The following is a 16219-nucleotide window of genomic DNA, read 5'->3' on the forward strand; positions in this document are numbered from 1 at the left end:
GGATTCACTTGAGCATGACAGCTCAAATCTTATTCTTTGTCCTGACCAGAACCTCAATATCCCTCGTCAGCCAAGGATCCCTAAACCTGCCAGATTTTCCCTTCACCTTAACGGGACGTACAGTCCCTGGACTCTTGATATCACACTTTTAAAAGCCCCCCATTTGCCAGTCGTTCCTTTTCCTTCAAGCAGACTCACCCAACCAACCTCTGCCCAAAATTGGCCCTCCTCCAGTTTAGCGCCTTAACCTGTGGACCTGTCCTATCTTTTTCAACAACTATGTGAAAACTGGACCCAGAGTGTTCTCCGACTGACACTTCAGTCACTTGCCTGACCTTGTTTCCTAAGAGGAGGTCTAGTGTTGCACCCTCCTGAGTAGGCCTTCTACATATTGATTTAGGAAACTTTCTTGGATACATTTGACAAATTTCACCCCATCCAGGCCTTTTACACTCCGGGTGGCCCAGTCAATACAGGGGAAATTAAAATCTCCAACCGACACTACTCTATTATTCCTACAGGTATCTGCAATCTCTCTACACATCTGCTCCTCTAGTACTGCTGACTATTTGGGGGGCTATAATACAGTCCCAACAGAGTGACCATCCCCTTGTTGTTTCTAAGTTCTAACCATACAGCCTCATATGATGTCCCCTTCAGAATATCGTCTCTAAGCTCTGTTGTTTTCTCCTCCCTTATCAAAAGGGCAACTCCCCTCCTCGCTTACTTGTACTTCTGTCACGCCTGTAGCTTCTGTATCCTGGAACATTGAGCTGTCAGATCTGCCCTTCTCTCAGCCATGTATATGTTATGGCTATAATATCCCAGTCCCCAGATCCAATCCATGCTCTGAGCTCATCTGCCTTACCAGTCAGGCCTCGTGCATTGAAATAAATGCACTTTAAACCAGAAGTCTTTTCCCTCCCTTTACTGTGCCCCTGGCTATCCCAAATAGCAAACTTGCTCTTGATGGCTAATATATTTTCCCCTGACTTCTCGATGGCCCATCTCTTATTCAGAGTCCCACCCACCTCCCGGGTTTAAACTTCTGCTGTCTGCTTTGACATAATTGTCTTCCCCAATGACAATGCATCTACATAACTTTGATCAGGAACAAATCTGCAAATAACTTCCAAGTCTGTAACTTCCAAGTCTGGCCTCATGAATAAACAAAAGCTTGGTTGGTCCATTCTCCATTTAACACAAGCTGTTACCCACTGTCCAAAAGTAATCTTTAGCTCACATTCCCAGCTCAGAGCTCCAAACCAAAATTGATAAGAGAGATAACTAAAAATAATGAAAACTCAGCAAGGTCTTTAACAACTGCATCCATGTGGTGCTGACTATAGAACCGTCTTCTCATACTTCTTCACTGTGATGTTGACAATAGAAGCACACTTCCCAGACTGCTTCACTGTGATGGTGACAACAGAAACACACTTCCCAGACTGCTTCACTGTGATGGTGACAACGGAAACACACTTCCCAGACTGCTTCACTGTGATGGTGACTATAGGAATTCTTTTCACAGACTGCTTTACTGAGATGCTAACTACAGGATTACACTTCACAGACTGCTTCATAGTGAAACTGACTACAGAAACACTCTTCCCAGACTGGATGTGGAGGGAAGATCTCAACAGGAGATTAGGACATTCTTAGAAACAATGGCTAGATGATTGGTGTTGTTCTTGGTGCAGAGAGAGTTAAGGAGACATCGGAGAATTGGCAATCGTCTTTTGCTAGATGGAGGTAATTTGCCAGATAATAGAAGCATCACCCTTGTTGTAAGGTTTGATGATAATGTTAGCAATGAACCTGCCAGAACGGAATGCAGCAAGCCAGGGACAAATGGGTTTGCACAGTTGAGGGGAATAGAGAAATTGAGACAGCTGATATCGTGCTTGCAGTTCACAATGAAAAATTCAAGGGGGTAAGTGGACAAAAAGAAAAGTGAAAGAAGAATACCAGTAATGGGTGAAGGGGAAAGGTTACTGGTTGGGGAGAGGATTTCTGTCTAAAGAAGAGGGCATGGAAGCAAAGGTGATGGAAGAAAATTTCAACCCTGAGCTGAACATTTGTTGAGTTAGGGGCTAAGGTGTTGAATCTGAAGCCTTGCCAAGGACAATTATTCAGGGTCAGTGAGTAGAATACCAGAGAGAATTGTGAAAACAAAGCTAAAGATTCAAAGAAAGAGTGGAATTGTTGGGGAGGGACACATCAGAATGATCTGGAAGGGTACTGGCATCCACATTGTTGAAGCTTGTGACCCTTCCCCCTAAAAGCAGGGTAAGCAGTTTTGTTTTGTTTAAATGCAGATTGAGGCAAAGGAGAAAATTAAACTGCAGACCAGGACAGATTGGAGATAGTGAGTTGGTGCTGCTTGAGAGAGATAAAGATAGTGGTGCACGCATAGAATGGAGTGAAGATTCCAGAATGCGATGTTTGAGCAATATTGGAAGTATAAGAGAGATTGATAATTGTGGTGGATTCAAAACAAAAAGGATAGCATTTCAGTGGAAACCGAAGGCGGTTACTAAGAGGGATCCAGCTATGAAGGCAAATGTTGGTGGGTAACTGGTCAAACATGAGAAGAAAAATAGAGGGTAATAAAGATGTATGGTTCTCAGAGTGAGGGAAGCTGAACAGAAACTAAAAGGCCTGCTTACACCATCAGACAGTCTCTGCACATTCAATCAAGTTTTGGATGACCAGTTAGTGGCTATCCAACAGGAAGGAGGCCAATATTTGAAGTGAAGGAAGCTTCCCGAACACTAAACCTTCCCCTTGCTCCCTTTCAATCTTGCATTTATTATCAGTGCCACATCCTCATGCCTATCTTTAGATACCAAATGTACTCAACTCATGTCTGAGTTATTGCAAATAATGTATGAATTTTTAGCAGTTCCATTCCCAGTGGAATATGAACTTCACCTTGATGTGAATGCATAACTTATGGGTTCTAAGAATTGGCACAGCAAACGGGACATCTTGCAGCAGACACGTAATGCCAAGGTCTGGCTTACAGTTGTACAGAACCCTATTCTCCAAATCAGTGTTTATTATTCATTGAAGGTACAAAAGGTTTTTTTTTAAAAATGTTAACTGAAGTAAATAAAGCCAGTACTTTCCCCAGCAGAATGTGGTGGTACATTCAACAATGGTCTTGTTAGCAAAACTTTTCTGTCATCCTCAGGCTACTTCATGAGTAAAAGACTCCCAATTTTTTTATGTACAAAACCCAGAAAATGCAACAGGTATTGGAACATTGTAGACAACTGGATCAGCAATGAGCTTAATAACATGTTAATTAATTAATTCAAAATGGCAGGTAGGCTACGGATTTCCACACCTGCTCACCTTCTGTAAGTTGGGATGATTGTCCTATTGTTGACACATCACTGAATCTTTCATCGATGTGGGGATTTGAGTTAGTGAAATCCAGCTTAAAGCTGCAGGGTACACCCCACAACCAATTTCTGGATCTTAAGAAAGGTCACTAGACACGAAACATAATCTGTTTTCTCTCCACAGATGTTTGAGCAGAATAAATGCTGACTGAAACAATATTGAGGATACTACAGCATGAGTTGTGAGTTTGATATACTAAATAGAAAGACACCTCCTTTCCTTTCTGTCAACCTTTCCAACCGAGTGCAGGAAATGCAACACCTGCCCTTTTCCCTTTTTATTGTCCAAGGTACCAAACACTCCTTCCCACTGAAACAGTGACTTACTTGTACTTCTTTCTATTTAGTATACTAAACTCACTACTCACGATGCACGGAGGCTCAGTGGTTAGCACTACTGCCTCACAGCACCAGGCACCTGGGTACAATTCCATCCTTAGGTGACTGTCAGTGTGGAGTTTATACATTCTCCCCATGTCTGAGTGAGTTTCCTTCGGGTGCTCCGGTTTCCTACCAGAGTCCAAAGATGTGCAGGTTAGATGAATTGGCAATGCTAAATTGCCCATAGTGTCCAGAGATGTGCAGCTGGGTGGGTTAGCCATGGGAAAATGGTACATGGATAGGGTAGGGGATGTGGTTCTGGGTGGGATGCTGTTCAGAGGGCTGGTGTGGACTCGATGGGCTGAATGGTCTGCTTCTATGTAGGGATTCTATGATTCTATAAAGTAGTCTCCTCAACATTGTTTCAGTCAGCATTTAGTCTGCTCAAACAAAAAACATAAATTGCTGCAGCAATTGCTGGCAACATCTGTGGAGAGAAAACAGAGATAAGGTTTTGAATCCAGACACCCATCCTCAGAACCAGAAGCTGACTGGTTGACTCATTTGGTCAATACCTCAATGCAGTGAACAAGAGTCACATTCACCTTTCAGTTACCTGCCATTTTAATTTTCCATCTTGTTCCCAGCTCATTTGGACTTATCTGTCCTTTCAGGCTACATTATTTCAGTGAAGCTCACAGAGGATCAAGGAACAGGGCCTCATCTTTCCAAAGGGCACTTTACTGCCTTCTGTATTTTAACATAGAGTTCAATAATTGCAGATCATAAGCTTTGCCTATACTTTGTTTTATTTGCTAGTGCATTTTTTTTGGTAAATCCTTTCTTATTTTCTTTGTAATTAGACAGCAGCCATTTACAGCTCCTCTCTCAACATTTTTCTTTACTTGTTGCTTTACAAATCTCTTGCTTTTGAATTGAGTTTGCACCATTTAATTTATCTTCCTCCCATCCTATAATAGACCTTGTCTTTTGTTCTTCCACACTATCCTCCTTTCACAGGATCAAAACCCAATTCTGAAGAAGGGTCCTGACCTGAAACGTCAGCTTTCCTGCTCCTCTGATGCTGCCTGGCCTGCTATGTTCCTCCAACTCCGCACTGTGTTATCTCTAACTTTGCTCAGTTGTGATGGTTGGCAGCTGAAGCAGTCAGAATGCAGCAGTGGCCATTGCTGGGACTACAAGGAACCCAGGGAAGAAAATCATGTCAACCTGAGTCAGGTAAGTCCCTGGCTTTCAGGGAAGGGAGTAATTGGAGAGCCAAGGAAGGGAAGGGGATGGGTGTGTGGGGGAGGTGGTGGTAGGTGTGGGGGAAGGGGAGAAACTGGCTTTTGGAGTGCAGGTAGGGAGGAACAAACGGGTGTGATATCTTGGGCAAGTGGGTGCCAAGATTGATTAGCAACTCCCTTCTTTCCCACCACTTCAAAGAAGCAGTTTCAAAAATGGCCTTTGTACTCTGGATCATTTTAGTGGAGGCGAATTGAAGTCTTCCCTTAATTACCACTAAATCGGGCAGTTCAGCTAACTCAGTCCCCACTCTGTATTACGGTAAACAGTTTTGGATAGGCAGAAAGATAGTGGACTGAGCACCTGATGTTTTACTTGCCCTCCTGCCAAAAATATTCCCGCCAGGAGGGCAGTAAAACTTAGTCCTTTGATTCTTTCTCCACACATGCTGCTAGTCCTACTGAGCATTTCAAACATTTTCTTCTTGTTTTTAAGATAGGGTCAGGTTTCCTTTAAGCAAATATTTATACATCAAAAGGATTGAACAAATGATCAAAATTATTGGCTTCACAAAAATGCTTGCACATTCTTTTGTTTCTAAAACTTTAAACTTAATTCCAATATTTTATTGATTCTTATATAAATTCAACCAGCAATACTGTTGAACTCCTTGTGATCTTGATGACAAGAATAATTCAAGTCTTAATGGGGGCATGGAGTTTGACATTGGCAAGTTATGGGGTTATGAGCTCGTGAAGGTGGCACAATCAATGCACTATAACCTAATAGTAGATTTTATTGGGACGTTCAGAGCTGACATTTTCTGCAGAAATAACACTAACTTTTCAGGTAATACTGATTTTCTGCCCACAGCTTTTCTTGTGTGGTAGACTGCCCAGAAATCCCTTATAAGTTAAACGCTGCTGATTGTGTGAAACTTGTTGAGTTTTGTAGTATAAAAGCTGACTGAATGTAATGTCTCCAAAGGAGAATTTCTGTATAGATTTACACCCTTCAGAGGTTTCAGTGGATCTCAAAAAGCATTAGGACTACTAATGATCAAAAGATCAAAATTAACTCGTGAAAATCAATTTTATTTCATTTCACTTTGTGAGTGCATTCTCAGGCTCAGAGAGTGCTTGACACACAACCCACATACCTTTATTGTATACAGATTGATTTAATCCTCCAGAAATTGGTGAAAACAATTTATGAATACAATGGTTTCTGGAAATACTAATAGCTTAGGACCAGATCATCCTTCTGAAGAATGCAGGACAAGTGCATTGGTAATTCATTTAGACCCAATTCAGCAAATTCCTGGGCAAAGGAACAAAGTGGTTTCAGAAAACAGACATCATTTTCAGAGGACAAATAAAATGCATTTTGTTTTTACAGATTTCTTCCGAAGTATAAAATTGCAAAATATTGACTATTGTGGACACTTTGCAAATTTGCCCACAATATGGTGACAAAAAACATAATCTCCATAGATTTAAGAATAAATGATCTGGCCTAGAATAATTTAAGAATGTACAAGGTAAAGTGGAAAATGGGAAGGCATATTAAACTTTGCCAATATTCATACTTTGTCATGAATGTGTGTATATATGAATAAAACATACTGAATGGCTGCATTTAAAATATGCTAAAAAGATGCATCAAACCAAGCATTAGCAATACTTTGATACTTACAAGAATATTTCAATAATACTCAAGATGTATGAAATGGAAGGGAACAAATAATTGATTAGTGAATTATGGTATGTTAGATATTTATTGGTTTCCCTTTGTGCTTTGACATTTCTCAATACAATAAGACATTTCAGAGATCTGCAAGACCATATTATAGCATTCTCCATTTCAGACTTGCTAACAAAAATTTCCACAAGTAGACAGGGTAAGAATAATTTTTATTGCAATATTAAACAGCGCATCTTCAGCCATTACAAATTTTTATAGACAACTACATGAATGACAATACATAATATAATATTTCATCATATGATATTTACACATGCAGTTAGTACTGACATCATGCTACATACTGTTAGTAGTAACATTGCAAGTCACCTACAAAATAATGTTTTCTTGTAGGAAAATACAGCTGGAATATGCATTCTGCTGCACTTCAGCAATTTAAATTTGACTCAATTCAAGTTAAATTGGTTATACAGACACTCTTAAATGATCCCTTTTCTCCTTAATGAATATATCACAGAAAATTGAAAACATATTTGAGTGCAAACCCTGTAAGAGAACATATCTAAATACATCCAGAATTTTCATCATTCCAGCAATAACTTTGCCTCTTACCAGATTTCACCTACAGTGTTTTTTCTACAGTTTCTTGGTTGGAAGCCATGCACAAGTAAATAGTTTAACACAGCAGCATTTTCAGCATTTAAAGATTATATTTTTTTAATATATATATGTCAGTGTTTAAAATAAAAACAAGTCCATATATTTTCTCTTGATTTTTGTTTTGTCAGGCTACGTTTTATAGCTGAAATGCTAAGAGACCATTTACATTCCTTGGAAAATTCATACTTATAATTTAAAATGAAAATATTCTGTACATGTTTTGTGCCATAAGATTGATTTGGTGAATATATTTTGAAACAACTTTACATCTACATAAAAACTGAAAACTTACTATACATTCCTGAATTGTGCACAAGTAATCCGAAATGTTCCTACTGTAAAACAAAACTGTACAAAGTACACAATATACAGCCAAGCAAGTCTGCTGTAAATTCCTAGTGATGGTACCCAATAACAAATGGGTCATTCAACTTGACTAGCCAAATGCAATTCAAGAAGAAAATGTTTTTCAAAACACTAAGTGTGATTAGAAGTGCAGTAAATATACAGATACATAATCAATTAGGTGCAGGGTAGTTGCACTGTACAACCAAGCGTAGATTGCTAAAATATATATTTTGATAAGCTAAAAATAGAACTCCAGTGTTCTTAATAAAAAGTAGTTTACAAGGAACAGGTTTTAAACTGCATGGAGTGGTAACACGCAGTTACTAAATTAGCAAGAGGCAAAACATTTGGCTTAAGCAGTAAAATAATAAGTTAAAAAAAAGACATTAATTCATGGCTAGTGAATTAGGAGTGTAACTTTTTGTTATGATGTGTTTGTTAAGATTTATTAGCTGAACCAGATGAACGCCGCAATTTCATAGACATACGACTCTTGCTAGCACGAGGTGACATTGGAGAGGCTAAGTCGATCCCGTCCGCCCCCTGTGCTGCAGGACTTTCGGCCTGCTGACTCTCTGGGCATGAGCCTGCAAGACAGTAGGAAGAAAATATTATTTATATACGACAAGCTATTGTTGGGATTTCTTCTGTCAACTACTGCTCTTTGTAAAGAGATATAAAGGACTTTTAACTTTCCTGAGGCTTATATTAAATATTTTCAGAATTTTACATGCTTTTTGAAGTGCCGTAAGTATGTTTGGAGAATTTATTTAACTCACGCATACTTAATTCCATTGTGAAAGGAACAAGGACATGCATGCTTCAAAAAAGAGTAGTAAACACACATTATGCATGTGAGCAATCAAATAGCTCTCATCCAACACCCAGAAAAAGTGCAAGAGCAAGAAATTAATTCCATGTTAGAAAGTGACTACACAGTGTCAAGTGAACCAGTCTTGGTTTAGTGAAAACGTAAAAGGAGAAATGGACTTTCTTCTGCAGAGCTCCATACATCAGCAGAATTCATTAATGAATAAAAACGAAATGCTTTGGGCACTACATCATTGAGATTAAACCAGAAAGACACTTTTTCCATTCGAAGTGGAGATGGAAATATAGAAGATAAAAAATAGAAGTACATTCAATAAGAGAAAACAATGTAGAAAATAACGTTCCAAAAAAGCCTAACATAAATTTAAAAGTAAAAAATAAACTAAACTCGTAAACTAGACCTACCAGTTTAGCACATTGGCATTGAACTGTGCACTTATTACATAAATTACAACATATCTGAAGCGATATAGAAGCTTGACTAAATCTAGGACATTAGTTTAATTAAGCTTAATTGCTGCTAGTAAAGTTAAATTAATTTGGACTGATGGGATTAATCAGAAAATGTATTATAACAATACTATTGTTGTAAACTAGATTTTACTTGGAGGCATGTTCGATTTAGTTTATGCAAATCTCAGTGAACGACTCAGAACGTATCTGAGATAAATTTCAAATGAAAAGCGAACACCTCAGTTATACAATTAAATCCCCATTCACTTAAATGAGCAAAATATAATTTTGATTTGAAATTAACAAGGAGAATATATTACATCCTCTGCAGTCCAAATTAAAGTATTATCTGGACTGGAAATGTAATTTAATGAAATTATTCAAAACTACAGAAATGTATTGATTGGTTCCCTTTTAAAAGAACATGTAAAATAAAAAAAAAACAGTTACAAGTATATTTAGGAACTAGAAATGACAGGCAGGAGGAGGTTTTTTTTAAATTTTGCACAGCATACCATTCATAGCTAGCGTGAAAGACCTTCCGTTTCAAGCCTTTGCCCTTTACCTTGATGAGGCCAATGTTTTCTAGTGGAGGTTTGGGAAGAAGAAGAAATATCACAGCATTTCTTTCTTTAAAGTGAAGAAAATGAAGCAAAAAAATGAATTGGACAAGAAGGGGAGAAAAGGGAAAAAGAGAACAGGCGTGAGAAATGACACAAATAGTAAAGTTGAAGGGTATTAATAATAAATGTCCAGAACAGAGAGATAATGAGCAGAAATCCTGATACCAAACCCACCAGCTGCTTCTAAACAGAAGTTACAGCTAACAATTACACACAGTGGATAAAGCACGATATTTAGAGAACAATAGTTTGAATATTATACACGTTTCAAAAAACCAAAAGAGACATATGGTAGGAATGTGCAATTAAACATTCTTTGCTTTGACTTTTCAGACTATTCCAGAGTCACATTTAGAATACCAAATATTAGAGATGCAGCAAGCATAGTAGATCACAATTGACAATACAAAGAAGATCCATTTAAACACTACATCCAAACTGGAAGCCTACACATCTATTAACAACATTGGAGTAAGCACCTATGTGTAAAATAATTTATCCCTGAGTGTGTCACACAACAGTAAGTATATCTAGGAAGGCATGTGCCTTCAAATATTCAATTGGCTCAAGATTCTCATTTTAATCCAGCAATTTCAATCCAGATGTTCAGATTATGTAGGTCAGAGTCTCCTGGGTCTGTACTTCAATAGCAAATGTTTGTTAGCAGCAAAACACAAAATCCTGCTTTATTTTTAAATGCTTGCTTGTTGAACATGCTGAATTCTACTGAGAAGAGCATATTCATTAAAATATAAATACAAAATGATATGTTCAGTGTAAAAACCTGTGGGATGCTGAATAAGCGCTTTATTAAAAATGCATTAACTTTTAACACTAATAATTTCCTTACAAATTACTATACAGCTAATAGAGACAAAGACAAAAATATTCATTTAGGTACGTTGACCATTATTCAAACTAAGTGTCCAAACGGGCATATAATTAAACACACTATAGCAATTGGAACAGTGTAATTGCTACAAACTTCAGATCATTTATGCCAATTCATGTTGGAATTACAATGTCCCATATCAGATAGACCAACATGCCTACTTCAGATCGATAGATAGAAAAGGGATAACAGAGATCAACGTGACTGTTTTAACAGATTGCTCTGCTTAAAAAAAATCTACTTGAAAGAAGAAGGATCAATTGATTTAGGATCTAAGGCAGTTAATAATTAAAGCTCTGCAAAGCTTTGCAGCCAAGTCCAACAAGATTGTTTGGCAAAATGACTGAGAACTTAATCAAATGGTTGCCTTGCTTAGGTCAAATAAGCTTGAAAAAGCTGTTAAACAAACAACTGTTCTGTGGAGAATGTTAAGTTACTCACCACAGATGCATTCATAGTTATTTATGAAGATAGTGCTTCTCCAATTAGCAAGAACATTCTATACAGCTGTATGGAGAAAATGTCCCATTATATCTAAACAGGTTATAGTTCCTTCTCTGCCCAATCTCCAAAATTAAATGGAAAGCATTATTTGGAATACATTATCAGTTCTTTCCAGATCAACAGTTGAGTGCATTTAAACTCTAACAGTTCCATAATAGGATATAAAATAAAGTAGAAATCAGAGTAAAGGAAATGCTTTAATGCTACTTTCAAGAAAGTCACCAAGTATATCACACTTTGTTTTGGAGTGCAGTAATTACCAAATGGGTAAATGTGGTAGTCCTTTCATCTGCTGGAAGATGCTGTAACATTAGATTAAACGAATGATCAATGATTTTTGTTTTGTTAGTAGTATGGATTGAAGCAGGAATAATGATTGTGACGTTAGGGAAAACGCCATCCTCCTCTTCAGATTTTTAGCATCCAATTGAACCAAACTATAAACTACACCTATGTTTACTGAAGAATGACTACTGCTAGGTGTTGAAGACTGAAGTTCCTAAAAATTTAGGTAGCAATTATAATTTGAACATTTTCAAGATGAAAGTGTCACTTCAACTGGGTCAAGGATTCATTTGTAAAGAGCAGAAGTGAGATGAACCCAGAGATAGACAGCAGATGAGAAGAGGACATGGAGAGACAGCAGCACCTAAAATAATTATCCAGTCAATCTCAGTCCTTCAGAGTTTATCAACGGTGTTCTGACAGAAATCAAAGTGCCACATCACAGCAAAAACAGATAAGTGACTGTCTAGGGAATATTTGCTTCTTGATCCGTCAAACCTTGTCTAATTTGATAGTAATAATGTTTATTAATTGCAGTAAGGTTGAATGGCAATAATACAATTTACTTGGGGTTGTAGTCTTTATTAATTATAAATCTAAAAAAAGGGGCCAGGCGCTAGGTTGCGCCTGCAGAATATGGAAGCTCTTGGATGCCAGTGTGATCCAGGGAAGATGCAGTAAATATACGCAGCTTCAGGAGTGCTGGCTCAGTCACTGAGTTGGAGGCTGAGCTACAGACACTGCAACACATCAGGGATGTAGGGAAAATTATCTGGACACCTTGTTCCAGGAAGTGTCTACACCCTCAGTCTTCTGAACTGGTCACTGGTCAGGAAGGCATAGGATTAAGAACATTAGAAGTAAAGGAGGCTCAGCCTTTGCAACTGTCCAACAGGTTCAGTGAGCTTGCAATTAGTATGGGCTAAAGTCAGGACTGCCGGGTGGATGAGAAAACTGACCTTTGTGCAGGAGTCGATTAAAACAGGGATAGTAATTAGGAATATAGTGGTATAAGCAGTAGAGACAGTTTTCTGCAGCCGAGTCCAAAAATCCAGATGCTATGTTGCCTGTCTGTTACCAGGGTTTAAGACATCTGCTCCGAGCTGGAGAGGAACTTGCTGTGGTCGTGTTCCATGTAGGTATTAGATATGAGTATAAAACAGCTTCTGTTTAGGGAATAAAGGCAGCCAGGAACCAAATTAAAAAAGCAGAATCCCAAAGGTAGTAATCTCTGAATTACTACCTGACACAAGTAAATTGACAATGGTGAATAAGATTACAGAGCTAAATGCATGCTCCAAAGATTGGTGTGGGGAAATGGGTTTTGATTCTTGGAGGACTGACTGGGTCAGTATTTGGTAAAGTAGGAACCTTACCATTGGGACAGTCCTCATCTGAACTGTGCTGAGACAAGTGTTCTGCGAGTCATAGTAACAGGGCAGGAGAGAGGACTTTAAATTAAATGGAAGGTGGATCAAATGCAGGAAGATGTGATTAATAAAAAAAAGAAAAAAGAAAACAAGGCAATAGGGCAAGGTGGCAATGCAGGAAGTTATACTCAAAGGATAGCAGGAAGGGACAGACGTACAAACTTAAGAATTTGTTGGCAAATACAGCCAGAGATTGCAAAAGAAGACGGTTAAAGTATTTGAAAACGAACAGAATCATTAACAATAGATGAATTGACAGCTCAAATAGAAATGAACATGTATAATCTCATAGCCATTACAAAGACATGGCTGCAAGATGATAAAGACTGAGACGTGAATATTTAAGCGTATATGACATTTCAGAAGGGCAGGGAGCTAAGTAAAGGTGAAAGAGTAGCTCTGCTAATTATGGATGACCTCTCATATAGAAAGAAGGATGATCTTAGTTCTAAAGGCCAAGATGGACAATCAGTTTGGGGTAGAGATAAGAAACATTAGTCATTGAAAAGGATAGGTACGTACAGCAGGGTAAGGTTTATAATTGGGGGAAGGGTAATTATAATTCTGTTAGGCAAGAACTGGGTAACATAAATTGGGAACAGATGCTGTCAGGGAAGAGCATATAGAAATGTGAAGATTGTTTAGGGAATGCATACTGCGTGTACTCTATATGTTTGTCCCCCGCAGGCAGGGAAGATGCGGTCGAGTGAGGGAGACTTAGTTCTCAAGAGAGGTCGAATGACTAGTTAAGAGGAAGAAGGATGCTTATATAAGGTTTAGGAAACAAGGATCGGAAAAGGCTCTAGAGGGATACAAGTTAGCCAGGAAGGAGCTGAAGGAAGGGCTTAGGAGAGCTATAAGGGGGCATGAAAAAACCTTGGCAAATAGGATCAAGGAAAACTCCAAGGCTTTTTACATGAATCTGAGGAATAAGAGAATGACCAGAGAAAGGGTAGGGCTGATCAAGGATTGTATAGGGAATTTGTGCACGGAGCCTAAAGAGATAGGAGAGGTCCTTAATGAATACTTTTCTTCGGTATTCACAACTGAGAGGGACCTAGTTGTAGGGGAGGACAGTGTGAAACAGGCTGGTAGGCTAGAGGAGGTGGATATTAGTGAGGAAGATGTACCAGGAATTTTGAGGACCTTGAAGATAGATAAGTCCCCCGGGCCTGATGGGATTTATCCAAGGATTCTATGGGAAGCGAGGGAAGAGATCGCAGGGCCTTTGGCAATGATCTTTTTGTCCTCACTGTCCAAGGGTATAGTGCCAGAAGATTGGAGAATGGCAAACATCATTCCCTTGTCCAAAAAAGGGAATAGGGATAACCCCGGAAATTACAGGCCAGTTAGTCTTACTTCAGTGGTGGGCAAATTATTGGAAAGGGCTCTGAGAGATAGGACTTAAGATCACTTGGATAGGCACAGTTTGATTCGTGATAGCATGAATTTGTGAGGGGTAGATCATGCCTCACAAACCTTATTGAATTCTTTGAAGGGGTGACCAAACACGTGGATGAAGGTAGAGCAATGGATGTGGTATACGTGGATTTAAGTAAGGTGTTTGATAAGGTTCCCTATGGTAGGCTCATGCAGAAAGTAAGGAGGCATGGGATAGGGGGAAATGTGGCAGATTGGATTCAGAATTGGCTGACCCTTAGAAGACAAAGGGTGGTAGTGGACGGAAAATATTCAACATGGTGCTCAGTTACAAGTGGTGTACCACAAGGATCTGTTCTATTTGTGATGTTCGTAAATGATTTGGATGTAGGAGTGGAAGGGTGGATTAGTAAGTTCGTGGACGATACGAAGGTGGGTCGAATTGTGGATAGTGCGGAGGGCTGTTCTAAATTACAAAGGGACATTGATAGGATGCAGAGCTGGGCTGAGAAGTGGCAGATGGAGTTTAACCCTAAAAAGTGTGAGGTAATTCATTTTGGAAGGACAAATTTGAAAGCAGAATACAGAGTTAATGGAAAGATTCTTGACACTGGAGGAGCAGAGGGATCTTGGGGTTCATGTCCACAGTTCCCTGAAAGCTGCCACCCAGGTGGATAGAGTTGTTAAGAAGGAGTATGGTGTGTTAGCTTTCATTAATAGAAGGATTGAGTTCAAGAGCCGTGAAATTATGCTTCAGCTATACAAAACCCTGGTTCAGCCACATCTGGAGTATTGTGTCCAGTTCTGGTCGCCTCATTACAGGAAAAGATGTGGACGCGTTGGAAAAGGTGCAGAGGAGATTTACCAGGATGTTGCCTGGAATGGAGGGTAGATCTTACGAGGAAAGGTTGAGAGAGCTAGGGCTTTTCTCTTTAGAACGACGAAGGATGAGAGGTGACTTGATAGAGGTGTACAAAATGATCAGACGTAATAGATAGAGTGGACAGCCAGAGACTTTTTCCTAGGGTGGAGGTAGCTATTATGAGAGGGCATAGTTTTAAAGTGAGTGGAGGTAGATACAGGGGAGACGTCAGAGGTAGATTCTTTACTCAGAGGATGGTAGGCGTGTGGAATGCATTGCCGGAGAGGGTAGTGGGGTTGGCCTCATTAGGGGCATTTAAGTGGCTACTGCATAGGCATACGGATGATAGTATAAGGTAGGGGTGGAGGTTAGATAGACCTTAGGTTTAGGGTAAAAATTCGGCACAACATCGTGGGCCGAAGGGCCTGTACTGTGCTGTACTGTTCTATGTTCTAAACAACAAAAGAAGTTACTTGTGGAAGTAGTTCACAACCCCTTAATAGTAACCATGCAGCAGGATGGCGTGTACAAGAAGAAATAAAGGGCAATTACAGAAAGATATGGCAATAATCATGGGTGATTTTAATAGCATACAGATATGGCAAATCAGATTGAAAAAGATGGCCTGGGAAATGAGCATTTATAGTGTTTTCAGGACAATTTGAAGAGCCAAACAGAGAATAGGCAACTCTAGAACTGGTAATGTGCAATGAGATAGGATTATTTAGTGGCCTTACAGTAATTTCATCCCTAGCTAGCAATGATTGTTAAATGAGTGAATTGTGCGCACAGTTTGAAGGCACAAGAGTGGGTGTCATGCAGTGGTCTAAATTTAAATAAGGGAAATTCTGGGGTATGAAGACAGACCTGGGTAAAGTTAATTGGGAAATTCGTTTAAGGAATAGGTCTATAGCGATACAATGGGAGAAATATAAGGAGACATTTCATATTTCAGCTGATGGTTATATTAGGCATTTCAGAAGGCAGAATGAAATCTCACTTGACAGATTATTTACTTAATTTTTGAGGTTGGTTAATATGTGGTGGTTAGTCACGATAATTTATCCATAGCTGCATATATTCTTTAACAAGAGAACATAAGTTTATTGCAGAAAAAGAAATGAACATACAGTGTTATACAAAAACAGAAGACTGTTAGAAAGATCATAACAAAAATATCAAAACAAAGTTTCAACCTGTTTCCCCAACATTATCCATTACAAAAGCACAATTTCAGAGAAACATTGCTCATTTTTTAGCTTTTTAAATCT

General features: G+C 38.9%; 1 protein-coding gene across 5 annotated transcripts in view; it reads right to left on the reverse strand.

The window, feature by feature from the left end:
* Positions 1-6049: 6049 nt before the first annotated feature.
* Positions 6050-16219, reverse strand: part of LOC109913164 (ral GTPase-activating protein subunit alpha-1-like) — a 139815-nt gene continuing 129645 nt past the window's right edge. Inside the window, exons 21-22 of one of the 5 annotated variants that reach the window (XR_007262581.1) lie at positions 9488-9557; positions 8174-8275 (exon numbers count right to left, since the gene is read on the reverse strand). Coding sequence is in view for 1 of the 5 variants with exons in the window: in XM_048599704.1 (XP_048455661.1) it covers positions 8127-8275 (149 nt within the window). In the remaining 4 variants the exon portion in view is untranslated. Of the gene's footprint in view, positions 8276-9487; positions 9558-16219 lie in introns of all 5 variants that reach the window. The other 4 variants (XM_048599704.1, XM_048599705.1, XR_007262582.1 and 1 more) reach the window with 4 other exon arrangements.

Source organism: Rhincodon typus, chromosome 8, assembly GCF_021869965.1.
Source record: "Rhincodon typus isolate 14 chromosome 8, sRhiTyp1.1, whole genome shotgun sequence".
NCBI classification, from domain to species: domain Eukaryota; kingdom Metazoa; phylum Chordata; class Chondrichthyes; order Orectolobiformes; family Rhincodontidae; genus Rhincodon; species Rhincodon typus.